The sequence below is a fragment of the Eleginops maclovinus genome, chromosome 2, assembly GCF_036324505.1.
Source record: "Eleginops maclovinus isolate JMC-PN-2008 ecotype Puerto Natales chromosome 2, JC_Emac_rtc_rv5, whole genome shotgun sequence".
NCBI classification, from domain to species: domain Eukaryota; kingdom Metazoa; phylum Chordata; class Actinopteri; order Perciformes; family Eleginopidae; genus Eleginops; species Eleginops maclovinus.
The window spans coordinates 18,277,733-18,305,150 of NC_086350.1; the positions used below are offsets into that span (position 1 = coordinate 18,277,733).

The 27,418-nt window shown below is 40.8% G+C and overlaps 4 protein-coding genes across 4 annotated transcripts; 1 reads left to right on the forward strand and 3 right to left on the reverse strand.

Moving 5' to 3' along the window:
• Positions 1-222: 222 nt before the first annotated feature.
• Positions 223-6,759, reverse strand: LOC134878421 (E3 ubiquitin/ISG15 ligase TRIM25-like). The gene is made up of 9 exons (XM_063904457.1): positions 6,071-6,759; positions 5,895-5,990; positions 5,438-5,671; positions 3,204-3,734; positions 3,022-3,117; positions 1,830-2,075; positions 1,594-1,747; positions 1,448-1,513; positions 223-1,362 (listed from the first exon to the last, which is right to left on the reverse strand). Exons 1-9 carry the CDS (start codon positions 6,650-6,652, stop codon positions 833-835), a joined length of 2,535 nt encoding a protein of 844 aa, XP_063760527.1. The 5' UTR covers positions 6,653-6,759; the 3' UTR covers positions 223-832.
• Positions 6,760-7,096: 337 nt separating this feature from the next.
• tmem17 (transmembrane protein 17) lies at positions 7,097-9,474 on the forward strand. Its single transcript, XM_063904460.1, has 5 exons — positions 7,097-7,478; positions 7,635-7,738; positions 8,562-8,675; positions 8,862-9,005; positions 9,154-9,474. Exons 1-5 carry the CDS (start codon positions 7,364-7,366, stop codon positions 9,229-9,231), a joined length of 555 nt encoding a protein of 184 aa, XP_063760530.1. The 5' UTR covers positions 7,097-7,363; the 3' UTR covers positions 9,232-9,474.
• On the reverse strand, positions 8,168-19,913 carry agbl2 (AGBL carboxypeptidase 2). The gene is made up of 22 exons (XM_063904446.1): positions 19,822-19,913; positions 18,860-18,989; positions 18,358-18,531; positions 17,759-17,866; positions 17,394-17,541; positions 17,030-17,285; positions 15,292-15,693; positions 14,986-15,128; positions 14,367-14,526; positions 14,091-14,217; positions 13,698-13,798; positions 13,239-13,351; positions 13,059-13,122; positions 12,776-12,895; positions 12,614-12,694; positions 11,823-11,921; positions 11,642-11,732; positions 10,751-10,903; positions 10,608-10,638; positions 10,291-10,499; positions 9,970-10,105; positions 8,168-9,809 (listed from the first exon to the last, which is right to left on the reverse strand). Exons 2-22 carry the CDS (start codon positions 18,969-18,971, stop codon positions 9,578-9,580), a joined length of 3,060 nt encoding a protein of 1,019 aa, XP_063760516.1. The 5' UTR covers positions 18,972-18,989; positions 19,822-19,913; the 3' UTR covers positions 8,168-9,577.
• Positions 19,914-20,258: 345 nt separating this feature from the next.
• fnbp4 (formin binding protein 4) lies at positions 20,259-27,418 on the reverse strand. Its single transcript, XM_063903318.1, is given in 18 exon segments — positions 20,259-20,789; positions 20,928-21,085; positions 21,278-21,471; positions 21,880-21,991; positions 22,093-22,148; positions 22,151-22,384; positions 22,604-22,764; positions 23,752-23,885; positions 24,200-24,304; positions 24,388-24,506; positions 24,615-24,807; positions 24,947-25,291; positions 25,381-25,483; positions 25,634-25,781; positions 26,146-26,320; positions 26,458-26,573; positions 26,669-26,746; positions 27,219-27,418. Coding segments are annotated over 18 exon segments (2,637 nt in total). The 5' UTR covers positions 27,334-27,418; the 3' UTR covers positions 20,259-20,698.

The window sequence follows — 27,418 nt, forward strand, 5'->3', positions numbered from 1 at the left end:
GTTAGTAGCGCTGGCGCTGCATGTGTCAGAGTCGGTGACCTTTTAAACTGAAGTGTATAAATAAGCATGTACATATGTTTGTTCTCCCTTGCTGAAAATGTGGACCGCTATTTATGTGTGGCTTGTACAGGAGAGATTCATTTTGAGGTACATCTGTAAATCAAATTTAGAACATAAAATGTAAATAAAAGCACATTAAATGAAATGAAATGACACATATCATTGGAAGATAAAGGCCTTTTATTGAAGTCTTTCAAAGCAAAAATACTGATTGTTTGCGTTGTTTGATAATTAAAAATAAAGGATAGGCATAGCAGTATTTACATTCATCAAGGATTTAAAGAAGTGGCCTTTTTTCCCAACAAAAGCATTAAACAACGTAAAGTATGTTTAACAAATTAATTTCAAAATAGTTAAGGCTATTATTTGTTTTTTTAAAGCATAAAAGTTATAGAAAAAAATATTTTGATGTGCATTTACATTTTTAGAGAATAGCTTAATTAAAAATTTGTATTTTCAACTATTTATTCATTATCAAATTTGTAATACAAATTTACCCATTCAACCTCAAATATGCACAGTTGCATATGTAAATAGTATTCCTAATTTTGTACATATTATTTTTTGTTGGTTGTATATCCATCTCAATAATTGAAATCCTTATTATGAAATAAGCACAAATGTCTTGGAAGAAATCATGAAATTATGACATTTTAGCCAGACAAGGCTAAACCTTTCTGGTTTCCATGAGGCATACCCAGGCAGAAGGCCTTATTCAGGTTTCTATGACTGAATTATAAACGGCAGGAGGTCGTGCGGCTTTTATTGTGGTTTAGATGTTGCATATTTTCAGAGTTGCACCCAAATCCACTGAAAACCCATGATACAGAGGTTCAGAGAATATGGTCTTGACGTGGTGCAGCCGTGTGAAACTGCCCGAGTCAGAAACACTGTAGAAGCCTAGTGTTCCTGCTTCGTAATCAAGATGTATGCCCACTCTGCGGGAGAGAACTGGAGGAATCTGGCCTTTGTGAAGATTATTGTGCCAAAATGTGCAGCCGGACAATGAGCAGGTTAATTTCCAAGACAGCTCATTGTGGCCAAAACTGCAACTTTTTCCTGAACCCTTTCTTTCAATGCTTCTGTACGACACGGCCAAGTCAACAACGCCCCCATCCCACTCCACCTCCCAGTAGTGGCTGTACTGAAGGCTGTTTTTGCACAGGGCCTGGTGATAGAAGGTGAATCTGTCTGCATGATCAGGGTGAGCCTGGTCCCGGTCACTCCACGATATCTCTCTGTTTCTGTCTGAAAGATAAAGGCATGCAGCCACTGTGTTGGGGTCCACCTCCATGGTGGTGTCTGTGGGAAAAGATGAAACACTTTCAGCTGGTGAAGATGTTCATGTATTTTTGTACTGATATTTGTGAACTAACATCAACCTTACTCTTATATCTGGTCAAAAGATACATCCTTGATAATGTTTTCTCATGAAACGATGGTTCTTTCGACACTGTGATAAAAGGAAACTGGTCATTCTGTGAACACATTAACAGGTAATAAAAAAGCAGATGAATTTTGAGATAGTCTTACACAGATTTTCTTCAGGATGATGCAATAATTCTTTCTTTTCTTTGTTGCACATATTTTTCAGTTTTTTTGTCTGTTCAGAGATGAACTCTGTCAGTGTGTCAGGACTTTCATGTGAGTCTGTGGACACAGGGGGGTCACGCAGGGCCTTGAAACCCTGCAGAGGGCAAACAAATAAAGTGTGTGACTATCTGCAAAAAGGAAATACAAAGTCGTCTGTAATCTCAAAATATCATCACCTGCACAAACTGAATGGGGTCCTCTGTGAGCGAAAGCTGGTTAAGTCTATCCTCCCTGCTCCTCAGCTCCGACACTTCACGCTCTACTTGCCCGACACAGATGTTAATCCAGTCCACTCCTGATTTCTCTGCCTCTCCAATTCTTTCTCTCATCTCAGAGCGCTTTTTCTCCACAGAGCGGACCAATGTACGGATGCGTTCCACACACAGTCGCTCAAGGTCATAAGATGCCTCCCATGCAGCATCCTGGTAATGGAAACATGGACCATTTGTGTAATAGCTGATGACATACCATATTCTCAGGCTCCTTCACACTTATTTATTCTGCAACATCAGATTAATAGATAGATGTTTCAGAGGTTTATTTTCCCCCCAATTATTACCATTTCCAAATTCTGTTCAAAATCATTAATTCATCTCATATGTGCAATGTCATGGAAATTGTGGTATTATTGAAATGTAATATTTTAGTTTTGTATTATTAAAGAAACAGATGTGTCAAGTATAAAGAAGAAATGTGTTTATAAAAACTGCAGATAGAAAGTGGAGGACAGGATCTGGATGGTGTGAGGATAACGATAAGGTTGACCCGTAGTCATCACGTTATCCGTGGGCGTAGATTCCCTCAGGGGTTTTAGTGTGGGAGTTACTGTGCACACAAGGTATCTGGCTCAAAAATCAGTTTTATGTTTATGGTTTTTTTTGGTGTAATATTTTAAAAAGCTGTATGTCACTCGCTTAAGTATACTCACTCAACACCATGCATGCACAGATTAAAGATTTGTAAGAAAACTGTTTTGTGCATTCGTTGCCTCACCTATAACTCTCTAGATGATAACTGACATAACGTTGTCATGACAGCAATAAGACCACAATTTTGTGTGCTTAAAGGGATCACACGGTTTTTTCTTGCCTTCAAAGAAGTCCTTACATTTTTACAAAACCTCTCCAGACTCAGCGATTGCTCGGTTTAGATCACAGTGAACATAAAGCATTCATTCACATTATAAAATGTAATGTTCAGTGTGTCTGTCGCTGGATGTTTTCAGAAAGACTGCGAATTCCGCTTCCAGAAAGCAACTATTGCCTAACATCCTAACTTTTCCTCTTTTTCAGGGGTTCTTTTTTGTCAGCTAGTGAGGCACCTGCAAATGTATTGATGAATAACAGAAAAGTTAAATGATAAACTCACTCTTATAGAGTCTGCAGCCTGCCTCAGCTCCATTATCTTACTCTCGGAATGCAGCAGTCTATCTGCAATTTTCTGTTTAGTTTGCTCCAGTTGTCTCTGTTGAAACACAAACATTTGAGATCATCTTTGGTTATAACAGACTAGGCTTCATATGAATTAAGCATGTCGCTGGACTGAATTACCTGCATTTGACACTTTTCTGCTGACACTGCCACAGTGTCATGCCCTTTGTGCTCATCCATCGCACACAGCAGGCAGATGAACTGCTGATCCGTGCGGCAGTAAATCTCCCGGAGTTTGTCATGATGGCCACAGATTCTGTCTTTGACCCATGCAGAGGCTTTGATCAGATTGTGTTTTTTTAAGGGGGGCACTTGAAGGTGAGGCTTCAGATGAGTCTCACAGTAAGAGGCCAAACACACGAGACAGAACATGCAAGCTTTTCTTTTTCTCCCTGTGCAGGCGTCACACTGCCCATCACCAGTAGCAGCGTGAGTGCTATTATCAGCTTGTTCACTGTTTGTCTTCCTGTGCTCCTCCAGCAGGGCAGCCAGGAGAGTGTTCCTCTTCAGATCAGGCCTCGGGCAGAAAGTCTGCCTGCATTGAGGGCAACTGTAGCTCTTTCCTCTTTCATTATGTCCATCCCAGAAGTTATTAATGCATTTCATACAGTAACTGTGTCCACAGGACGTTGTCACCGGATCCTCCAGTAGCTGTAAACAGATAGAGCAGTCAAACAAATCCTCACTGTTAGCCATTTTGTGCTGCTAAGAATGGCGAGTTAGTTTCACTTTTCCTGGAAAGGAGGAGTGGCTTCTAACCGACAGCTTGTTGTCACTGATTGTGCTGACTGTTCTGTGGGAGTGTCAGTGTGAGAGCAGTAGCCTACATAACCTTACTAGAGTCAAAGAGGTCTCAAAGACTAATTGTTCTTTACTTGAGTGGCCTTCTTTTCCAAAATAGTACTTTATACGTCTATTCTAAGAATTAAGGGGCAGATATTTTAGCCTTAGTTTAACAACACTATTAATTTACAAAAATGTAAATTGTCTGTATGTAGTATTCAAAGGAATCTGAAAAAATACATACTCTTAGCCCCTGAGCATATGATAAAACATTGAGAATTATTTACAAACAAAATACAATAAATAATACACTTAAAATGATGGGTCGACTTTAAATCTCTATAAATGTATTTATATACAGTATTTGTAGCACAACTATACATCATCTACAAATGGCCTACAAACAAATGTTGCCATAAAAAAAATGTACTTGACATTTCTGTTTGTTAACTTAAACTTGACACAAAACATCTTCATTTAGTCAAATACCTTGTCTTTTATTGAAACTGTGTTGTAATATTATTTGTTAGAATAAAATGAAGCTTTTGAATTTTTTTTATTGATTATAAACATGAAACACATGACAAAGCTAGAGGAGTTTGACTTATACATTTACATAAAATTGCTTTACTTAATAAGTCTTTCACATTCACATGCATACAATGAGGAGTTTACACTTTCCATTACAGGATGAAAAACACGTTAGATACACAACAAAACCACACATCTGTCTCATTATGGTATGGTTATTTTCAGCATTTCTTTCTAGCAAAAAACATTTGAAAGGATAGAACCAAACAATATTTTTTAAATGAAAAATGTATTAGCACTTATATTTAAACACAAACTAAAAATGAACATCCTTCACTCAAGCACACCTTTGCAGGTCCTTGAGGATGTTTTATTTTATTTTGGACACACTATCCTGGCTGTGGCCCATCTGGAGACCATGAGGCCGAGGTACAGAGGCTGAGAGAATGTGGTGCTGACTCTGTGAAGGAGCGTCATTTCACCACAGTCAGACACGCTGTAGAAGGACAGGCTCCCTGCCTTATGGTTCAGATACACACCTACAGTAGAGGAGCACTTAAAGGGTATTTTTCTTTTGATTCCATGGTGCCAAAAGGAGCAACCAACATTTGAAAGGGAAATGCACCAGGACTGATTTGCTGGACCCCCAAAGCCATTTTCATCCAAATCTGCCCCTTTATAGCACACAGCAACCTCAACCCTGTTCCCCCGCCACTGAACCTCCCAGTAGCAGACTCCAGATAAGCCTTCAGTGCACAACACCTGATCATATTTGGTAAACCTATCTGGGTGGAAGGGATATTTCTGAGCTGTTTTAACGCAGGTTACTTTGCGGTTTCCCTCAGCATGATCTGCACAACTGTAATGTGACACTGTCAATCACAACCGTTCTATCATCCCAGTCAATTTGTGTTTGAAAATCGATAAACAAAGTTTATAAGAAAAACCAAAGATGCATCCGAGGGCCTAATGAAAGAGCAGCAGAGAGCAAGTGTTAGCCATCTAAAAGGCTAAAGTAACCTCTGTGTAAGTCTGCGTACCTGCAGGAAAAGAATGTGATCTTCAGTGAGTGACAGTTGTTTAAGTTGATCCTCTCCCTCTCTCAGCTTGGAGATGTCCTTCTCCAGACGGTCCACAAACGCCTCAGCTCGGCTCACTGCAGCCTTCTGCTGAACTCTGATCAGCTCTTTAATGGCACAGCGCCTCTCATCCGCCATCGCGACAATTTCAGCGAAGGCTTTCTCATTTTGATCAATTGCTGCATCTCCTGAACCCTGTCAGCAGAGAGAAAGAAAATACAAATAATGTCAGGTATCTTAAAGAATAATATAGAATAGACCTTATAGCATATATTGTGAAACAACTCTATATATTCTATCAGTTTAAATCCCCCGTTTCATCTTAATTTGCAAAAAATGTTTTTAGACAAACTCATTTATTTAGTGTTTTACCAGTTTTAATCAACTGGTCGGTTTATTTTGGAACAATATAACTCACCTGTAGTGCATTCATTTTCTGTTTTAGCTGCTGCAGCTGCTTCTCTTTCTTCTGTATTCCTTTCAGATATCTTAGTTTATTCTTTCCAAATTTTTTCTGAAAACAAAATGTACTTTATAATATTACTTTGACATTTACAATAGGCACCATCGTCTGGCCAATATAATTATTCTTACTTGTTTGTCTTTCCTCTCTGCTGCAGCGGAGACAGTGTCATGACCTTTGTGTTCATCCATCACACAGAGCAGGCAAATGCATTGGCCATCAGTGCGACAGTAGACTTCCAGCAGCTTGTCATGCTTTGGGCAGATCTTCTCTTGAATGGAAGAAGAGGTTTCCACCAGCTTGTGCCTTTTGAAAGCCTCAGACACATAGTGGGGCTCCAAGTGAGTAGCACAGTAAGAAGCCAGACACACCAGGCAGGACTTGACAGCTTTCAGCTTCCTCACAGTGCAGAAATCACACTCCACATCCCCAGGACCCACTTCATCCTTCACAGGAGGGGTGGGTGCTTCTGGCCCTGACACTTTCCCTGCCAGAGAAGCCAGCACTGTATTTTTGTTCAGCTCAGGTCTGGGGCTGAAAGTGCGTCTGCACTGGGGACAGCTGTAAACCCCGTGGTTGTTCTCCTGGTCCCAATATCCGTTTACACAGTCCATGCAGTAGCTGTGGCCACAGTGAAGTGTCACAGGGCTTTTGAGTCTGTCGAAGCATATCAAGCAGGACAACGGATCTGGCTCCGTGGAGCACTCTGCCATCTTTATCACAGCGCTGTTAACTTTCGTTTTCTGTGAAATCAGGGAAGGCTGTTAGGTGGAGAAGCGTTTGACTCCTCCCCAGGTTGATCACTGCCCCGATCTGCGGCCTGCAGTCAGGCGTACTTGATATGTGGGACTTGCTTGTGTAACTATGTCGGTCGTAAAATAAAGTTTTTTAAAATAAATAAAGTTTTTTATTTTACGACCGATTTTAGCAATGACTCAGACGAAAAAATAGTTTTCATGTCAGTTTGACTGTTTACTCAAAGAAAGTGGTCACAGTAAAAAAGAAAACAACATTCCTTATTAATTACAATACGCTGCAGCGTCTTACCAGCAGCTGCGGTCAGCTATGACGTCCTCTAATAATGATTGGTTTCAATAAATAATAATAATAATAATAATAACAAAGAAATACAATGTTCAAATATATGCAATATATCAAATTATACATTTCTAACATATGGCTCCTACATCACTGTTTTAACTCAGTGTTAGAGTAGTTGTTGCTTATTGTCAAACGTGAACATTTTACAGGGGGAACTCTCCATCACTGAGGGGAACGAGAGGACGCTTTTCATGCGAGATTTGAGCGGAACGCGAGATTCTTCTGGTATCCAAGGAGACGACGGAAGCGTACATTGTGTTGAGGAAGGGGCGGTGTGTTTTCCCTCTGGTCATGTTTTGGCTTAGCAGAAAACATTGTACACCATGGAGCTGTCGGAGACCATCAGAAAACGTGTAGAAGATTTCTCTCGGAATGTGTTGTTCGATCAGAGTCGGACTCGGCCTTTCGCCAAAGAGAATGACACGTTTCTGCCACACGGTAAACCCAGCTAACGTTAAAGACACATTAGCGTTAGTGTTAGCTTACCACACAAAGGCATGGTTGAGCTATATGTCTCTTTAGAGTAGTTTTAGAGTAGCTGCTGCTTAATATGGGTTGGGTATGCTATCAATGTTTCTTTGTTTTGTTTTTCAGACAAGCGGGTTCTGTCTAGTCTCCACCTCCAGATGTCTCTGTACTTTAACATGTGGTTCTTCCCCTTGTGGTGGATCAGTGAAACTGTAATGCTGCACCTCAAGGTAAGCCATGCCGAGAGAAAGTCAGGTTAATTATAAAACGAGCATTAACATTGTTAAAACATTGATCTTGGCTAAGATCCTTTTCTTGACGAACGTTTTACCCCCACCCACCAAAATAACTAAACTAATGAACAAGCAATGTGTAAAAGTGTGAAGATTGGAGTCGCATTCATGATAATATTATTCAACTAAAACTGTATTTAAGGAGGAACTTAATTTAAACTACTCTGTTTATTTTTGCACCATTTTTTAATTTTAATTTTCTTATTTTGTCTTATGTCCTATTTATAATATGTTGCATTGTTGGAGGAGCTCGGGACCTAAGATGTTCATTGCCACAACTACAATGTAGATGCTGTGCACGTGATAATAAAAAACCTTGAACTCATTAAATTCCCAGACTAAATTTAATACATTTTGGCCATCAATAACAATTTCAGTCAGGCTGCATGACGTCCTCTTCTAAAAGTCAGTTGAAGTAAAACTATAAGCAGTTGGTTTTTTCTAATATGCATTCCTTTTTGAACATACCTTTAATGCAAAACTTTGTACTTCCCAGGAGAAAAGTATCAGTGACCCAAAATAAGCTGATTAAAAAATATTTAGGTAGCAGCAAAGTGAACAAATGATCCCCAAAGGCTGATTTGTTTGCTTCATTGTTGTCAAGTACAGTTGGTCATTTGTTGTTTTTACAGGTATTCATTTTAATTGAACTGTAAACAAGTCAGACTCGTTCCTAATTTCATAAAAGCCACTTAGGATAACGACTTTAATTTAAATTCAGTTCATTTAACTGCATTGTTGTATTTGTCATCTCTACCAGTATCCTGCCTTGCCAGACTACTACAAGTTCATCCTTGTCACTGTTCTCATCTTGATGACTCTGATCGAGGCCATTAGACTGTTTCTTGGCTATGCTGGGAACCTGCAAGAAAAGGTGGTGCATCACTCACACAAAGCAAAAGATACAATTGCAGGAAAAAATGGGTCAACACTCACCCGTAGGCATGTCTATGGTGTTGAAGGGATGTGAGTCCCTTTGGATAATAGCATATGCTGAATAACACAACAAACAAAGAAATGCAAAGAATACGTAATAATATGTAATGTGTGTGTTGGAAAGGTCCCGGAGCTGGCTGGTTTTTGGCTGCTGAGCATCCTGCTGCAGTTTCCCCTTATCCTATTTCAGCTTTTCAATGAAGCCATTCTCATACAACCCTTGGAGAGGGGTGTTCACATAGTTCTCGCCTTATTCATACTCACACAGGTACATTCCTTTTAAAAACGTAATGTCTATTTCCGATCTGCATGATTGTAAATATATGTAATGTTGTGTATGTTTATATATTTGGCGTTCGTTGATTACCACTGGTTTAATTCGTATATAATGTTGTTTTAATTCCTGAATGATTCAGGCCCTCTTTGGGTTTGTGGCGCTGCGGGACTTGGTCAGACACACAGAGAGGCAGTTTCATCTCCGACAGTTTGACTGAATTCTGAAGCTGCGTCCCTTCCACACCTTGACACGTCTGTACTGTGCGCCTTCCAGACTCAGGCAATAAAAAGAGTGTGCCTTTTTTGGTATTACATGTCGTACATTGTAAAAATTCTCCCCACGATTGAGTATTAAAGAGAACATATGAACATATTTATTTTGATATTTTACTCACCATATATTGCGTTGAATTGTATTATTGTTTTTCTAGCTTTGTAATAAATGAAATGTTTAAACCCAACGGCCTGTGTATAATTTATTAGGCAACGTATAGACTTTGTGTTTGTCATCAGTAAATCTTTTCCTTACAAATATCAACACAGGACCAGCATTATGTAATCATATCATTCTGCCTCGCCGCCCCACAGGGAGGCAGAATGTGGTGACAGTGTCATCATTGTCGTTCTTATCTGGCTTTCTCTTCCTGAATGGTAGTGCCTGATGTCCTTAGTCTGAAGCCTACTGAGGGTGTCACTCTGTGGATGCTTAGGTTCTGTCTTTATGAGGCCTGGAGGCTTTGAAGCAGGGGATAAACCACCCAGGTGCCTTTTGTCCTCCACAGTCTCTTTGCAGTATCTGAGGATATTGAAAAAGATCAAATCAGTCTTTTAATCATTGCACAAACACCAGTGCTTACTTCCTGATACCTTGACTGCAATGGCAACCCGAGTATTTAACAGAGAGAGTTCAGGACCGAGAGAAAAAGAGAGCTCATTAAGATAAAAAGTTAATTTACTTTTTCTCTCTCAGGTTTGTGTCCCTCAGAACAGGCACAAATAAGCTGCTGCGCGATTCAGTTTCTCTCAGAGGTACGTCAGGGGCGAGTCTCTGCTTCGGTTCTCCAAGGGGTTTACATCTCATCAGTGACAAACCTAGTGAAGAAAGGACAAGACCAGATAATTAAGAGAGGAGATGAGCTAACTGACAAATTAAACAATATATGTTTTTGTCCCAAAAATAGGATAAACACCTTTTGCATGACACATTATATTCACAAAGAAAGTTTCAAAAAGAATTTAAAGTTCAGAAACCAGAACAATTTGTGTTCATATGAAACCTTCTGGAGAATCTCCTTCCTGTTCCTCGTTCTGCCGTTTGGTGTTTGTTGTGTCTGCGTGTGAGAGAAGGGAAGCCTCAGGCACAAAGTAACTTTCTGAGTTTCTGACTCGAAAAGCAGGCCGGGTGTCGAACTTGTCAGCGGTGAAATTTGACAGCAAGTGCTTGGTCGGAACAATGTCTGGAACCATCTTGAGGTACATTGAAGACCTGTGAGAGAAGAAACATAACTCTTGATGAATCTGAACGCACCTCGACATATACTGTAGTTATCTGTGTCCTATTGATGAGGATACATAGTGTTTCCAGAAGGCTCACCTGTGGGGCGGTGTAAGGGGAGGTGGCAAACCTGAAAAAGCAGAGAAGTTTCAGTGTAAAAGAGCTACACTTTGATCGACTGAGAGATGATGACACTTTTTTAAATGAATTCAGTCCTTGAACTACTGTGCATGCAGAAACACCTCTGTAGAAGTTATAGGAGGCGAAGGTTTGTCGGGGGCAGCGATACTGTCGCTTGTTGGATTCGAGGAAATTTGGAGAATGAGGAAGGACGGCACTCAGGTGCAGCAGTTGAGAGGAACATCTCCACCGTCCTGAATACATCCCCAGGTCATCTGTCAAAGCCAGTCAAATATACAGCAGTCTGCTACACAATGGTTTCCCCATCCCATGCTCTGATGTACTTAGAGGACAAAAACTGCCATCAATAAATAATATTCTCTGCATACCTTTTCATTTTAAAATCAGTCCTGATCATTACATTTTCATGCATGTTTAGAATTCAGAATATCTTTTAACATCAACGTAATAGATAATTCATTGTTTTTCATTGGATTATTTTCAGCATACTTAAGGATAGGGAGCGATTTTGTTTTCACAGTCTGGATACTACAGTATGTCAGTGATTGGAAACAACATTGAATTAAAAAAAAAAAAACATAAAAATATAGCAGCATAACCCTTGGGGAATAAACAAAGTTAGCATGTGTGTAAAAAAAAAGGCTCAATCGGCGAGAGAATAGTAAAAATACTAAGTTGAAGTCAGGAATTTGATATAATGGAATACCTGAGTTTATAAAGTAATGGCTGTGGGATCAAAATGTGTGCTTTTAATGGGTTTCAAAGGGGACATTTATACCCTAATTGTCTAATTGTTTGTATTTGGTTACCGAGCTTATCATAGGACTTTTAAAATTGGAAAACCTACAAAAAAAACAACAAATCAAAATGGCGTCAGTAAACCGTAAGAGTTTTAAAGCACTTTATGAGTCCTTACCAACAAGTAAAACCATAACTAGAAAATAAGGTACTAAATGCATGTACTGGAGAATTAAAAGCAGAGGGCGCATTACCTGTGTTAGGGGCCGCAGTTCTGTATGATCTGAGAAGTGGACATGCTTTAATCCCGAAATGCGGGTATGCAGATTTCATGTTTCCATTATGCTGGAACAAAGAAATAGGACAAAATACAGGTGAAAATGACAGATTGTTAAATATCGATAAAACTTGGAGAGGGTACGACAAGTTCTTTACCTTGACAGGCTCGCAGCCCTGCCACAGAGTCACCTGACTCACCTCCCCTGGGTGAGTAGTGGGAGACGGGATGGCAGCTTTTTTTATCAGGCCATTCACCTTCGCAAAAGAAAGAACTGTTAGAAAGGGACAGCTCAGAAAAACTTCTCTCTTCCCTTCACAGTCTGGCTGGCTCTGTCTCCTAAACTTATCAAACTCTCTTCTTCATACTAAACCGTTTAACCTTTGAAATGTCATCATGAGTTCATTTTCATAAAGATTTAGTTTTTGTATATTTATTTGTTTTGTTAGGGCTAGCTATAATGTCTCAGAAGTACGCAGATAGATGTTTGTAACTGTGTAGGAATGATCATAATGTTAAAAGATTTTGGAACTGGTTACCTGTATCTCCATCCAGACCCCAGTGGAATAACATTAGAGCTCAAAAGCTTGGTTCAATGTCATTTGATCTAACTAGAATATTTAAGTGTTTTTCAGGTTGTTTAACTGCAAGCAAAAGTTTATAGGGACTTGTGGAGTAATTGTGACATAGCGCCATCTTCTGGCATGTCAAGTCCCTTACATTTTAACAACGTTTTTCAATGTCACTAGAGTTGACAGAAAATCCTGCTGTTCCCTTCAGATGTAATCAAACAAAGCAAAAAAAATAAACTGAAATTAATTATTAGAATTATTTTGAATATTTTTTCACCAGGCAATGTTTATTATATATATATTAATTATATTTAGTTTTAGTTTTCACCCCCTTTTTTATTATTAAATGTCAGTTTGAGTTTGAGATAATGACATACCTGCCATTTTTTCCTGAGTCTTCCAACAGGCCTCTCTTGAATGCTCACTTTAACTGCGCCCTCATGTAGCAGGTTGGAATCCTGCGATGATCATTAGGTAATCAGTCTCTTTAACCATACAATAGTTTGAACTAAATACTGTATCAATGTTAGTATACCTACAATATTTGTTACGCTGCTTTGCAGAACTTTTGGCTGTTCTTTACTCCTCACTCCCTCCGGTCGCTGCCTGTTCCTCTCTTTACAACTCCTCAAGCGTTTCTTTTTCTTCTTCGCTTGAATCTGCGGAGGAATACAGAAGCAGAATGATTAAAAATTATACAAGAGATGAACATAATTCAAGGCCAATTTCACAAGTGATCCAAATGCAATATTAGCTTATCAAGGACAATAAACAAGTATATAAAACAATATTCCTTGGAAGAGTAGATTTATGTCAGCGTACCTCTGGATGGTTCAGTAAATGCACTGGGAGTCCGTCAGAATCTGAACTATTTGAACCACTGGTGCTGTGAAAGCGAACAAACAATAGTCTTATTAAGCTGATTGAGAGTACATTTTTACACATCATACAATGTCCAAGTTACTGTATATATATTTTAGAAAAAAGAAATGACTATATCACCTGGTTTCCAGGTCAGACACAGAGAAGTTACATTCAGTGCCCATGTCTTTGCCCAGCCTCTCTCTGACCTGCTTCCTAAACAGCGCTGCCAGCTCTGTCAGACAGTAGGTGATCTGAAATAAAAAGTGCACACATACACACACACACACACACACACACACACACACACACACACACACACACACACACACACACACACACACAAGTGCCTGGTTGCATAAACTATTCAAGTAGCTGAGACCAAGTGTGTTTTCGAAGGCATCCTTAAAAACTTAGGGGCAAACTTTGCTTAAGTGGTTTAATACAACCAGGCACATAGATACTAAATTCAAGCTTTAAAAAACAGTATTTAGGTTTATTTTTATGCATATGGTTGTTTGTTTGTCTTGGAATGTAACAAGCTTCAGGGAGGGGTTAAGATTTCTATCTAAGCTGTAGACATGCAGCTTTCTCTCTCACCTTTGTTGGATCTGGGTCACAGTAGTCCAGCAGGGTGTCACAGAAGTAGAAGCCGAGGGACTTCAGGTCTCGAGTAGTAAAATGTGTTCCTCTCCTGTCACCTAACAAAAACACATGATAGATACAAATACAAGAAACATGGACACACACACACACACACACACACACACACACACACACACACACACACACACACACACACACACACACACACACACACACACACACACACACACACACACACACACACACACACACACACACACACACACACACACACACACACACACACACACACACACACACACACACACACACACACACACACACACACACACACACACACACACACACACACACACACACACACACACACACACACTCCAAACTCACCCAGAGTGGAGCCTCCGAAGGTGGCTTCCATAGTGTAGCTGTTTTTGATGCCGAGTCTCCACATGACGATTCGTCCTGTTCCCTCTTTGCTCTTCTGAACCCGAAACTTACAACTCTTAAAGGAGAACTGATGAAAAGAGTGATAAAGATGGCAAATAGATGTTAAATAAAATGACTTTATAGTTTATTCACACTAATAACTATGGTGTCATGATGGCCCAATGTCATTCGCACTAAATCTATGTTACAAAGAGTTTTTCAGAAACTGTTACTGACCTTATTACTGGCATTCTTGCTCATCATCAATGGAAAGACTCTCTCTTGAAGCTTCAGCGAGGTGTCACCTCGGTTGTTACAACCGTACATAAAGACATTGTTTTTACGGTTGTGGCCATGAAAGTCACAGTAAAGAACGACATCCGTCTCAGCCATCAGCCTGGGGGGGAAATATCATGAAAGAGCTAGAATACATTGTGGTGTGTTTTCATAATCACAAATAGAAGATAAGCATTGTTTAGAATTAGCATCGTTATATTTTACAATGCTACTTTTTTAATGCAATTTGTGTATCAAAGCTTTATTCAATAAAGTCAGGCAGTAAATGCAAACGTAATACCAACATCTCGGTTCATCGCAAAAAGAAGTGGAGTGAATTTTATTTTTTGTTTAATCATTTATACCTGTTACTTACATTCTAATCTGTGAGCGACTTCATCTCTACTCAATACAATCGCTCACTGACACAAGCAGAACCAATGAACAATTATGTGTTGTACCCTAGAAACGTATAAATAAAACATCCATTGTAACATTGTATCCGTTCTGATTTTTCCCAATTTACTGGATAAACATGCACATAAAGACAAAGTCTGATGAAGCTGATGTACTGTTGTACCTTTCCACCATGTTTCGGGTGTGCCACACACAGGGGAAGGAGTCCCTGAGCAATGTCTTGTAGTTTCTGTTCAGGTCCCTGCCTGCCAGAGAGCAGCGGTAATTACCCACTACCACACCATCTGGGTTCAGCATTGGCACCACCTGCAGCACCACAAAACCCAATGAGGAAAAAGCTATTTCGGATAGCATTAAAGCATTTAAACTAATCGCAACACTTATCAGCTAATCTAACTTTATAAAATTACTGTTGAAAAATATCACAAATAACTATAATACTGAATTAATAATGATGATAAAAAGAGACCTTAAAAACAAAAGTGTCCCTGAGTAGCTGAGCATCCTCTGAGTCCCCGAGCAGGAAGTCTAGGAACCCCTCCATCATCCAGGACCCGTTGGTTTCCCCAGGGTGCACTCGGGCCGTCACCACTACAGCCTTCTTAGTCCTACCCTCCATCCTGCTGCCCCCCCGGGACGTTATTGTCACCACATACACGGCGTTCCCAGCGAGGCTGTGGCACAGCACCCTCAGTGTACAGTATGACGCTACTGCTGGGTTGGAGGAAACGCGCCTCAGGTAACGCTGCAGGTGGGAATAGGTGTAGGGGTAGCAGTGGGCCAGGTAGCAGGTGTCAGAGTCATAAGGGAACTGGAGAGTCCAGGTGAGTGAGAACAGGGAGAGCGTGTCACTGTTGTTTTCCTTTGTGTTCTAAAGAGACAGATATTATGGTGTTAGAGAAAGGTGCCTGTTTTTCAATTATAATCACATGTGAGGGAAGTCCTTCTGTTCTGGTGAGCGTTTTGTATGATCGACCACGTAGGTTTGTACATTTACTTACTACAGACCCTTATAGGTTACTTTTTAGCTAACCTTTTGCCCAAGCATATCTTATGTACAAAAAACAATGTTCTGAATGTATATTCAATCACTAAGCTGGAAGTAAGGGATAATGTGCAGCGAGGCAATCATTTTTTGAAAAAAGAACAACCGACAGGACACACTGAAGGGTGTTCTTTTTTTAAATAATAACCGCCTTGCTGCACATTATCCTGCTTATTACACGGCCACATACTAAACAAACTAACGACTTGAGTCTCAATATTAATTTAAATGATTTTATTGACTTGAATTTGATCGTATTTCTTCCACTAAGAAAATAAAACTACTTTCCACAGGGTACCAATGGATGAAACAGCAACTTCATTTTAAATGAAGGCAACTCTGATCGATGTTTTTCTGTGACTGTCCAAGTCTGTTCAACTAACAAGTCCTTAAACAGTACAGAGCCCACACCGTGTTCCTGTTAGTGTTTACTTCCTGTTCGGGAATATTTTGTGTAAACTTGTATCTCCGGCCGTAACTCTGAATAAACCCAACAGTGTTTTGTCATCAAGTTCCTGCTCTCCAGCGTCTCTCTGTTTCGTCTCCATTGCTTCCGAAGTTTCCACCACACTTCCTGTCTGTTTGCATCTGTTGATTTTTCTGACGTCCAGTGCACCGTCTTTTAACCTCTTTTTCTTCCTCTCACTTGATCCTCCTTAGCAACGGTCATTATAGTGCTTAACAGCAGTCTGTACTACTGTCATTTTGACCTCTAAAATGTCCGACTTGACCAATCAGAATCGAGTATTCAACTAAGCCATGTTATACGTCTGGTAATGTAATAATGCAATATTTTGTTCCAGTGTATACAGTATGATGCAGAGGCAGTAATATCATCCCCTTTTCCTTTGCTGTTTCTATCTTACATTTAAACTTTAAGTTTGAGTCTTTTACTTTCAGTGTCCTTTCATGTATTACTCTACACTGGGGAGTCAGAGCATTTTAAATATATATATATATATATATATATATTTTTAAAGGGAACAGCAAACTAATGTATTACAGGTGAGGACAATTTGATCTTAACAGTTTATTCTCTTTTTATTCCCTTCACAGCTAATGCCTAAGTAAACAATGGACTAATAAATTAGAGTTTACTGACAAATATCCAGTCGTGATTCCTTTTTTTAATTTTAAAACTCACTTCATAAAGTTTGCCTACCTGCTGGCAATTGCGGTAGTATCTGATATTGGCGCCGGTGCGTTGCCATCCAACACCTTTCTCGTTGGCGGCCCTCCCTGAGTAGAGGAGTGGTCTCATACCCTGAACATACAGGCTGCTGCTCTTCATCAAGTTGACGATGGTGAAGCGGTATGTCACCCCAGCCTTCATGTTCCTGACCCTGAAGTAAAACCACTGTGTGTGCTTCCTGGTATACAAGTCTGTGCGCAGGGTGAGCTCATAGTCATAGACTCCCCTGAACAGGGTAGAAGAGATATGGGAGGAAACAGAGAGAAAGAGTGTAAATTAAACCACAGTAAGAACTTGCAAATACAGTAATGGTTAAAAATCTGTAGAGACTCACACTTGCACTGCCTTCTGGAGGTTTCCACTCTCAAAGCGTGACTCAAACTCAAGGGTGAAATCTGTCTGATCGCCATATGAAGAGGCGCTCTTAATGGGCCCCCTGCTTCCTCCGACACGGGAGCAGGTGAAGAAGGGACGCTTAGTGGCTTTTAAAAGGTCAAGGACAAAAGGAAGTGAATATTAAAAGCAGGAATGAACTTGCATATTATGTTTATCTAGAAGAGGATTCAATGTTCATCTCTATGACAACACAAATGTATTAGTCTCTCTACTTTATATTGTTTATTATATTTTGCTTTTTACTGATGTCACACAACACACCATGTTAAGTGGTGTTACAACAACAAAAAATGCCTTAGTTACCATGGTCAATGCAGTACACCACTTTCCCCCTCTCGTCTCCTACTGGCATGGGTGTCCTCTCATGCCCTGTGGGCTTGTAGAAAGACTCTGGCTCTGGGGGGTCCCACTCTACAACACACACTCGCTTGGCGTTATTAAGAGTCAACAGTAACAGCAATAGGACACATCAGGTTTAACACTACGTTTAATTTGTTGATTTTTTAAACTTTTTTTAGCAAAGATGTGTGTGCCAGAAGATTCTGCACACCATTTTCACTACTCTTTGGATGAACATACTCTACTATGAAAAGAGTTCTAAAGCTATCCAATAAGTGTTGATTATGCAGTTAAACTTTCCCTTTAAGTGTTTACTAATTTAATAGTTGATGTTGGTTTCGGTAATTAAGGAACACTTAACCCCAACCCTTAACCCTAAATTGGCAGTAGACAGGGAGGGTATGCAAAAAAATGTATATGAAAAATGACATAAACACTGTAAAAGTACCAAAATTGGACTATTAGTATATAGTTACATAAAATAAAATGCTCAGCTAAAGTGCCATAATCTTTCATTTGTACTTGCCTAGTAACACAATGGTTTCAATAACATGTTTTATTACCCATGTGGTGGATGATGTCGCTGATGACCTCACACTCTATGGGCCACCGGGGGCAGGAGATGGATGGGAAGCTAACCAGGTCCAGCGGTGCCCTGAGACTCAACACAGGTCGGCCGCCATTAAAGTCTACGAGTAGCTGCCTGGTCCGCAGAGTCTGACTTAGGTTCATAGATACTGAGAGGACACATGAATCACACCTTCAATGAACTTGTCTTTCCATTCTTTCTCTGCCAGTGGTGCACTATGGGTATACATTTTTCATTAGGGCTGCCCCTATGGGTCCTTACCTCACCTAGACCACACAAGCTTGTTCATTTAAGAAGGGATTATGCACCACCTCAATGTTTCAATTATCTCAAGTCGTGAAAGCGCTTGTTTAATATATAATGATCTAGCATAAGGGAAGGACGTAATGAATACAAGTTTGACCACATCTTCTTTCAAAGAGCAAAACCCAGTGCACAACATGTATCCAAGTGCAGCTTTTATGAAAATAACTTACACTGCCTCCTCCCTGCTAATTCCTCCTCGTCTTCTTCTGTGTTGGAGTCATTGGCGTCAGATTTGTCCAACTGGTGGGTATTCCACCAATTTCTGATAGCAGACACGGCCATGGTTGGTGTTTTCTCTGCCTGATTAAAAAAAATGTAAGTCATGAATATTGTATGCATTCCAAACTGATAAAGAACTGCATTTGCCTGGCCACTATATTGACACAGACTTGTCAGGTTATTAAAAAGAATAATTATATTATCATGAACCAATAGAGATGTGTCAAGCCAATGCCTTTATCATCTTTATAATAGTATATCAGCTAATAACACATTTTTGTCTTCTTACAAAAGCTAGAAATCCATTACATAAAGCTTTCAGATATCTTACAAAACCTTTAGTATGATTGATAAATTACCACTAACTAATGTTAAAATATGGACTGACATGTTTAAGCTGATAATATGTGGAACTCTAGTTGAATTACTAAACATGTTTTGATAATAAATCCCTGTATAATGATAGCTATAACTTCAGCAAGCACATGTGAAATGGTAAAATAGTATATTTGTTTCTGAGCGGCTTCACAGAAATATAAAACTCATGAGAGATGCTGAGCAGGTTTCTCACATCGCCTGTAGCCTTTCTGTTTTAAGGAAAATGCCAGGATAACCGTCTACCATTACATAGCGTTAACGCTACTATTGGAACCAAGTTCACTAGTCTGCTAGAGCTTGAACACATGTACAACATCCATCTTCAGCTCAAGCCCCTTGCTTTCTGGTACTTTAAGCATGATTTGAGCAGGTTAACTGTAGATGCATCAGGGTCTGTCGCCACTAACACACTCATGAATCATGAGACGCGCGTTACAATTATTTTTCCGGAGTTAGCTAATTCAATAAACAAGCGATAGCTAAGCTCTGTGTACAACACGTTTTGAAATGTTATCAATGAGTGGCAGCCACTTACCTTGCTTACATTTCAAATATACGATCTAAACTAGACGACAAGATAAGAGCGAAAGCATACCACATAGCACAAAGCGGCTAGCAGGAGTGGACCCTCTTTACGCAATGTTTCCGTGCAACAGGCCGTCTCAACAACACCGCTGTTGCCATGGAGACGAGTAGCAGTGGCTCAAATCAATGGGCAGGAAATTCTTCACTAAACCTCAAAATGTATATTTCTATGGAGGAAAGTGTATTACGATGCAGTAAAACTGTTATCCAGTGTATTCTAAGACGATAATAATAAACGTCATGTAGGTAACACCATTGTACTATATTTGTTATTCTTGACTAAAAAAAGTATGAAAAAATAACTAGTTGGTTGTTTTTAAGTCACAATATAAATAAGGAATAAAACACCTGAAAGACCAAGAAAAAAACAAAACAAATACAAGTGGCTTAGGAAAAACAGTTTAATAACTTTTTACAAAATGTACAAGTTCAGTGACTCCCTCTCCCCTTCCAAAAACATGGCTTCTCCCATTATACATATTTACAGGGTTGTAAAAATGCTCAATAAAATAGACAATCCCTCCAAAAAAACTGTGGTGGTCATCTTTGTGGAGTCAATACAAAAAGGGGGTGAATCGTTTGATGAACTCAAAACTTTTGGCACATTTACAGTAGTGACTACAAACCAAGACAAAGACATTCAAAACCCTCTGGAGAATGGCCTCTAAATGTCTCCATCTTGAACAAAAAAATATAGTAAAGAAAGTCCACAGATCATTTCACAAAATGTAAGCTGGGGTAGAATGATCTTTAGTAATGGTTGGAGTGGATTAAAAAAATAAAATAAAAAAAAGGCTGAATGGGCGGTGTATGACCCAGGTTGGGTGTTACGTTTTATTCGTTGTCTTCCGTTTCTTTATTCGGTCCCGCCAGTTATCTGGAAGTGACTCAAAGTTTGCATTCTTAGAAGCTTTTCCCCTGTTGGATCAACACAGTTAATGAAGAATTAGCAAGATGGAAGAATATCAAAGAAACAAGTAGACTCAATAGAACAGTTCAGCTATATCTTCACAACAGCATGATAGAATAATAAAGTATATTTAAACATAAACTTACGTCATGAGTTGCTGTATCTTCCAGTCCTCAATACCCTTTTTGTTCAGCTGATCTCTGTCCTCATCACTGGAGCTACTCTTCTCTTCTTCGTCCAACTCTTTCTGGATGCTCTGCCACTTTTTCACCAGAGAAGGCATTTTGATCTTGCTCTTTTTTGTCTATAGATAGAAAGGAAAATCACAGAATTGGTGGTTTTGTATGTACCGGTAATATTTACGCATTGGATTGTTAGGATGGCCTGTGTAAACTTTGCATGCAGAGAAAAAACCAATACAGAAAAAAAGAGTCTTCAGAATATTGGAGAAATGTATCGACTGCCCTCTTTGTAAAACGTTAACTCCAATACTAACCTTTTCCTTTTTCACTTTCTTGGTCTTGTCTGTGGGCACAGCTTTGGCTCCAGGAGGTTCAAAGGGCGGCTGGGATGGAGGCAGTGGTGGCTGAGGAGGTAGAGCAGGGAGAGGTGGGACAGGAGGTTCACAGGGGACCAATGGAGCAGGGACAGCCGGCACGCCCCAGTAGGCAGCTGCGGACATTAAAGGGGCTGCGGAAAAAGGAAAACCTTTGAGTAAACAACACGTATTGCAATTACACTTATAACTTAAGCACTGACTTAGTGAGGTGTTACACTGTGCTTTATATCAGGGGGAAAAAACATACTTATGACAAATCCTTTCTTGTTCTTCCAATCGTCAATCCAGTTTATTACCAAGTGTGTCTTCACACACACGGTATTTGCTAGGTGTATTGATGCATCACAGTAATACAAATACAAATTGTAAAGAGCTGCAAAGTTTTCACAAGTGACAGATGTGCAAAGGATTAAAGACACAGGGATTGGACTCTATTCTTGTTTCAGGAGATGAGTAATAAGGCTGCTTAGGTTCAGATTTTTTTGTGCCATTATGATTCATACAAACTTGAAATGCAATTGTGTAGTGATATGTTTTACCTGCACTGAAGGCCGGCTGGGTGTAGAGAATAGCATTGCTGCCAATGGTGATGGCTTTATTCATCTGACCGGCTTTACGTTTCTTCCCATAGGGGCCAGACGTCTCCAGAATCTGTGTGTGACAAGAAAGACAATAAGATTAAGAAAGGATGTCCTCTTTTATTCTGAATTTGCAGGTAAACATTATCGAGAGTTCACCAATTACTCCCGTACCTTCATGCTGGCAGTGCCTGGAGGTAAAGGAGGCCTGCCGCTGCCATCTAGCTCTGTCCAGGGGCTGGCGGCTCCCCGTCATCATCGTCATCCATTTCCATCTCAACCTCCATGATCTCTTCATCACTGTCAGGAGGGGGAGGGGGTGGAGGTGGTGACCCTGGGGGGAGAGGTGGAGGCGGCGGTTGGCTGGAAGGTGGAGGTGGAGGGGGGCTGTCGGGAAGAGGAGGTTGAGATGGGGGAGCGAGGGATGTGGCACCAGGGTGAGGAGGTGCTGGTGGTGTAGAAGATCCTAGATATTTATGAAAAGAAAAAAAGAAAATGGAAGTTATGATCATACCAAACATTTCCCCTCCAAATCATACACATATCTTGCTTGTTGTATTTAATATATGATCTATTGTATATAAGGAACAGTATTGTATCGCATAATATGAACTTAATTCAACACTCTCAAAAGTCAGCTTGCAGGTCTAATGAGAAGCAGTACAAACAGTAGTAATAGACTGACCTGTGACCCCACCAGCAGATGCAGAGGATGGTTTGCTGTCCCCTTGACTTGAAGTCTGTGTCGGGATATCTTTCGAGTCCTCCTCCTTGTCCTCTTCTTTCGGGAAATCCCACTGGGAGGCATTGGTCCGGTCGTTCACATAGAAATACCGCCTGTGCTCTCTAAAGATTGGGACAACAGAGATAGAAGGCAAGAGTTTCAATGACTGGCCTTGCAACTGGCTGATTGGCATAACCCTGGGACGGAGGGGTGGACGAGAGTGGACATAATGGCCACAGTAAAGGGCAGGAGTGTTGGTATGGGCAGCGACTTTCGCCGTCCAAATAGAAAAAACCCAATTAGAAAGTGGTTTTGGATGTGGATAGGGAACCCACCTTGCTCTCAAAATCAAAGAAAGCAATTTCTAGGTCCTGAAAGTAGCATTCAGCAGCTCACACCATGGTTGTCACATTTGTCCCATTTTTTTAGACAACCATTCCCTCCCAGACACAGGAAGACGCCAGGGAGGAAGCACCATTATAAATCATCAACAACCATTTTTCAGAAAACAACAAGCACAGTCAACTGGTTTAACATCAGAAAGAAGAATGTAAAAAAAAACAGGAAGACATATGAAATAGAGTAGGTCTGACCTGCTGGATTCCCGTCATTGCTCCATCTTCACCTTTTATTTGATGCGTGATACTCCTCGCTTCCACGGCATCACTCTGCTGCATTGCATTCTGGCGGTTGTAGTCCTGTAAAGTGCAAAACTCTCCCACGCAACTTCCCTACCATATCCCCCCCTCCCATATTTTCCACTGACTGGACCCATAATCAGTCTACAAATGCCCTTACAACAATGGGCGTAAGAGTCTGGGTTATGGGGACAGGGAGTTTTCTCTGTGGCAGCAATATTTACCGGGAAGCAGTGTGTCCCAGAGTGGAAGCTCCCTTATCAGTATGTGCAAGGCAGAATGCCAGGATTGCATCACAGAAACCTGAAGAGTCTGTTTCTGGAAAGTATTCTGATCCTCTCAGACTGGTTAAGCTTCTCCCCAAGTCATGTAACAAAGTCTGCAACCTCGGCCCTGAGAAGGGTGTAGTCACACGGTAAGATTTTTGGGGGACGAGGGAGTTTAGAGATGTGAAAGGTAAGGAGCGCGTACCTGTCCCAGTGGCAGGACCAGCCTTTAGGAGTCGCGTTAAGTTCGTAATATTTTATGTGTTCGGCAGCTTCCTGAAGCCTCCGGCGAAGATAGATCCCGTTCAGAGCGCCTTCCCTCCAGTCAGCGATCCGAGTCTGCGGGGGGGGGGGGGAAGGGGGAGGGATAGGAGATAAGAGTTAGATAGAGCTCAGGAAGTAGAAGTAAAAGGATAAAGATGCATTGAGACAGAAGAGCCACAAGATAGATGGGTAACATGAAAGAGTAATTACAGTAATTTTACACAATGACACCTTGTGATAGATTATTATGAGGATTTTAAATATTAACTACTACCACACGAGATGTGGTATCACAAAATGATAAGAAAAAAATGTTGCCGTTAAATATTTTAGATGTGGGTTATCAACTGGAGGCCAGGATAGTATTGCCTAAAAATAATCTCTCTCACCTCAGTTTGTAGCAGTAGAAACTGAAAGTTTGAAATCGCCTTTTTGTTTATCCCCAGGAACTCCATCTTGCTGGTTAAGGTGTTGGCCAGTTCTCCAATCTGAAACTGCAATTTGTCATCATTAAAGACACATCTCAAAAAGGAAAGGTCGTAATTATTGTGAGTCGTGATGGTAACATTATGGTTACCTTGAGCTCAGGTGTTTCCACCTCCTCTTTAGCCGGGGGCTTCGCAACCGTTTTCTCCTCCGAACCGTCCATTTCCTTGTCTTCTCCTTCTGCAACGCTCTCTAGGACCTTAGGAAGGGCTTAAAGAGAGAAAAGGGGTTTAAATTTTTGTCTGAATATATTTATGTTTTTTTCTGATATGTCTGTATGCACACCATCCTGCATAATGTCTATTTATCTGTTCTCACCCGTCTCTGCGTTGTCCTGTAGGTCTGAGCCTCTGCTATTGGAGTCGGGGCTGGGAGCAGAGGGGAAGGCAGTCTTCCATCGGTTCTTCTTCACTAAAGGGACTCGAGAACCAGAGGCATCTTGGCTCGTCTCAGAAGAAGGACTGGAACCCCCTGCGCTCCCATCACAATCCTCCAGCGCCCGGAGTTCAGCCTAGAGCCAGACAACATGTTAGCGCAATGTCACACTGACAATTATATATGCATTTTGAAATACCTTTGCTGCACACTACACAAATACTTTGAAATTATTCCTGTGGGTAATCCAATATCAACACTGCTTTAAAACCCACCTTTTTCCTCTCCAGGGCCAGTTCCAGCTCTATTGTGTCTTCCTCCGTCTCCTCCTCAGCATCAGAGTTTTCTCCCGACTGCTTCTTGGTGGAAAGATCTTTCTGGACAGTGGGGACTGGGTCAGGGTCTGACCGAGGGGTAGAGGGGGATCCTGCAGGGCGAACGCCATCTCCATCAGAATCCAAACTGTCCTCAGGCTCATCCAAGCCTTTAAGTAGTCTTTTCCTCCATTTTTCCTCAGCTTCTTTCACTTCAGTAGGGATCAGAGGACCAAGCAGCGAAGCAGCGACTCCATGGCGCTCCTCCTCTTCACTTGTGAGGCCTACAACACTGTCAATTACCTCCTGTAAGAAAGAAACATGAGCATGTTATATTAAGCATCACAGAACCCAAGCTCACTCACTTATTTGTGTTGAACTTAAATGAACCTTGCCTTCACTTTGGTCTCTTTCACTGACGGCGGGGCTGCAGCAGGTGCTGCATTTTCCTTGGTGTGATGATCTGCATGCGCAGTGCCATTGCCATTCACACTAGAGCTACAAAGAAATACACAAAACACATCACCGTACTGAAGACAAATCCAAAAATGTGAAAAGAACTGTACTTCAGATGTTGTAAGTAGAGGGAGTATATCTGGAGGGTTCACAAAGTTGTGATAATACTGCTTCTCTGTCAATTTCTCCTACCTGTTGGCATACGGCCCACGGATTTGCATCTGATCGGCCAGATAATGAGGCAGCTCCCAGGACACCTCGTTGGTCAGAGTGTTCCAGTAGTAGTAGCAGCCAGAGTTCTCATCCCACACCTCCTGCCAGTCTCCCATCTCAACATCCACTGCAAAAACATGTAAATTAGATGCTTTGAAACAAAATCATGGCATATTTTAGGTGATCTTCGTAATATAGGCTAAAACCAATATGTACCAATACAGGCTACATAGTATCAAGCAGATAAAGCCACCATGTATTTGGGGGATGTACCACACTAAGCCAATATTGTGAAATTTACAAAATGTGTTTAAACTGTTAAAAAGATAAATTATTCAACCACGGAACAAACTGTAGGCTACACCAAAACAAAAATAACCACTAGATGGCAAAAGAGTTTTATACAACACAGATATTAGAAAGAGACTTTTGTCAACAAGTGGGATGTCATGCTTTGAACCCTTGATCCAAAATAAAGCACATATAGCTACCTCCAGCAAGGGAGCACTGAGTATTGTACTCAAACTCTTTGCTTTGTTGGTCTCGTTCTCCACTGGCAGCTGATTGTTGAGCATTACCCTCAGGTCTGGGTGGGTTGGTAGTTGGGACTGAAGGATGAGATGCTGCATCATCTGAACTTGGCTGGGTGGTGATTGCATCAATTTCCTGTGGGGGACCACAGCAACAGGAATTACAATGTTTGAAAACTATATTTTGATAATAGTTTCTATATGTTTTAATTCTAAATCATCCAAACTGCAGTAACCAATCATCATTTAAAATATGCAGAAAAGTATACTTACAGCCATGAAATTAGCCAATGTACTGTCGATGTCAGCTGACTTTGCCATTACAATCTGCGAGTCTCCAGCATCCTCTTCATCACTATCATCATAGGCTCCAAGCAAGGACAAGCCCTCTACAGGTGGAGAATAAACAACTTTGTCAGCTCCAAACGTTTTCCATTGCTTGAGAAGGAAAAACATCTCGGCATATAGACACGTTTACTCTTACCCGTGGCCTTTATTGCGGGAGTCTTCATGTTTGTGATTCTATCTCTAACAAATCTGAGTCCATCACCCTCAGGTTCGTCTGCAAAAATGTCAGCCCAGGGGTTAGCATGGAGCTAAAACAGCTGCTACAGCGAGCTAGTTAAGCTAGAAGCTAACGTTATTCTCCCATACAGACACCACACTCACACTATTAAAGCATGTTACTTGCAAGTATATTGGTGTTACGAAGGTTAATTACATTTGGTTAAGCCGGCCCAGTGATTTGTCATAAGCCTGTTTTGGCATGTTCACAAAAAAATAGCGTGCCAAATTAGCATGTTAACCTATAGCTCAAATAAAAATGAACGATTTCGTTTCATGAGCTAACATATTGCTATCATTGAGATATATTTCGTAAAATTACGTCTTTTTTCCAGAAAGTTATTAATGTGGTAGCTAAATTTATTGGAATACATCGTTTTTTACAATATGGGCCGAATCTGCACACCTCACGCATTTAGCATTCAGCTAGCCTGTCGCTAACAAGCCACTGAGGTAACAGTAAAGAATACCATCAGATCCCGAGGGGGCTTCTTCCCTCTCTCCACCGCGGAGCCCGGGAGGTGAAAGCTGAAGGATCGTTCTCCGACCAACTGCTCCTCCTGTGAGGCGACTTTTCTTACCCATCGCGGTCTCTCAGTCTGGGGGTCCGCTCCCTTCCCTGTCGCGGCTCTGTCCTGCTGCTCCGGAGTGGCACAGAAGAAAGAGTGCA

What these genes read in the sequence shown, in the direction of transcription:
- agbl2 (XM_063904446.1), bottom strand. Translation starts at nt 18,971, where the DNA reads ATGGCCGTGTCTGCTATCAGAAATTGGTGGAATACCCACCAGTTGGAC. An exon ending in CGACATCATCCACCACATGG is followed by an intron (nt 17,867 to 18,357) that starts GTAATAAAACAT and finishes TGTGTGTTGTAG; the next exon opens with AGTGGGACCCCCCAGAGCCA. An exon ending in ACAAACCTGAGAGAGAAAAA is followed by an intron (nt 9,810 to 9,969) that starts GTAAATTAACTT and finishes CAATATCCTCAG; the next exon opens with ATACTGCAAAGAGACTGTGG.
- LOC134878421 (XM_063904457.1), bottom strand. Translation starts at nt 6,652, where the DNA reads ATGGCAGAGTGCTCCACGGAGCCAGATCCGTTGTCCTGCTTGATATGC. An exon ending in AGAAAATGAATGCACTACAG is followed by an intron (nt 5,672 to 5,894) that starts GTGAGTTATATT and finishes CTCTGCTGACAG; the next exon opens with GGTTCAGGAGATGCAGCAAT. An exon ending in TCTTTTGACCAGATATAAGA is followed by an intron (nt 1,363 to 1,447) that starts GTAAGGTTGATG and finishes CTTTTCCCACAG; the next exon opens with ACACCACCATGGAGGTGGAC.
- tmem17 (XM_063904460.1), top strand. Translation starts at nt 7,364, where the DNA reads ATGGAGCTGTCGGAGACCATCAGAAAACGTGTAGAAGATTTCTCTCGG. An exon ending in TGACACGTTTCTGCCACACG is followed by an intron (nt 7,479 to 7,634) that starts GTAAACCCAGCT and finishes TTTGTTTTTCAG; the next exon opens with ACAAGCGGGTTCTGTCTAGT. An exon ending in CCTTATTCATACTCACACAG is followed by an intron (nt 9,006 to 9,153) that starts GTACATTCCTTT and finishes TGAATGATTCAG; the next exon opens with GCCCTCTTTGGGTTTGTGGC.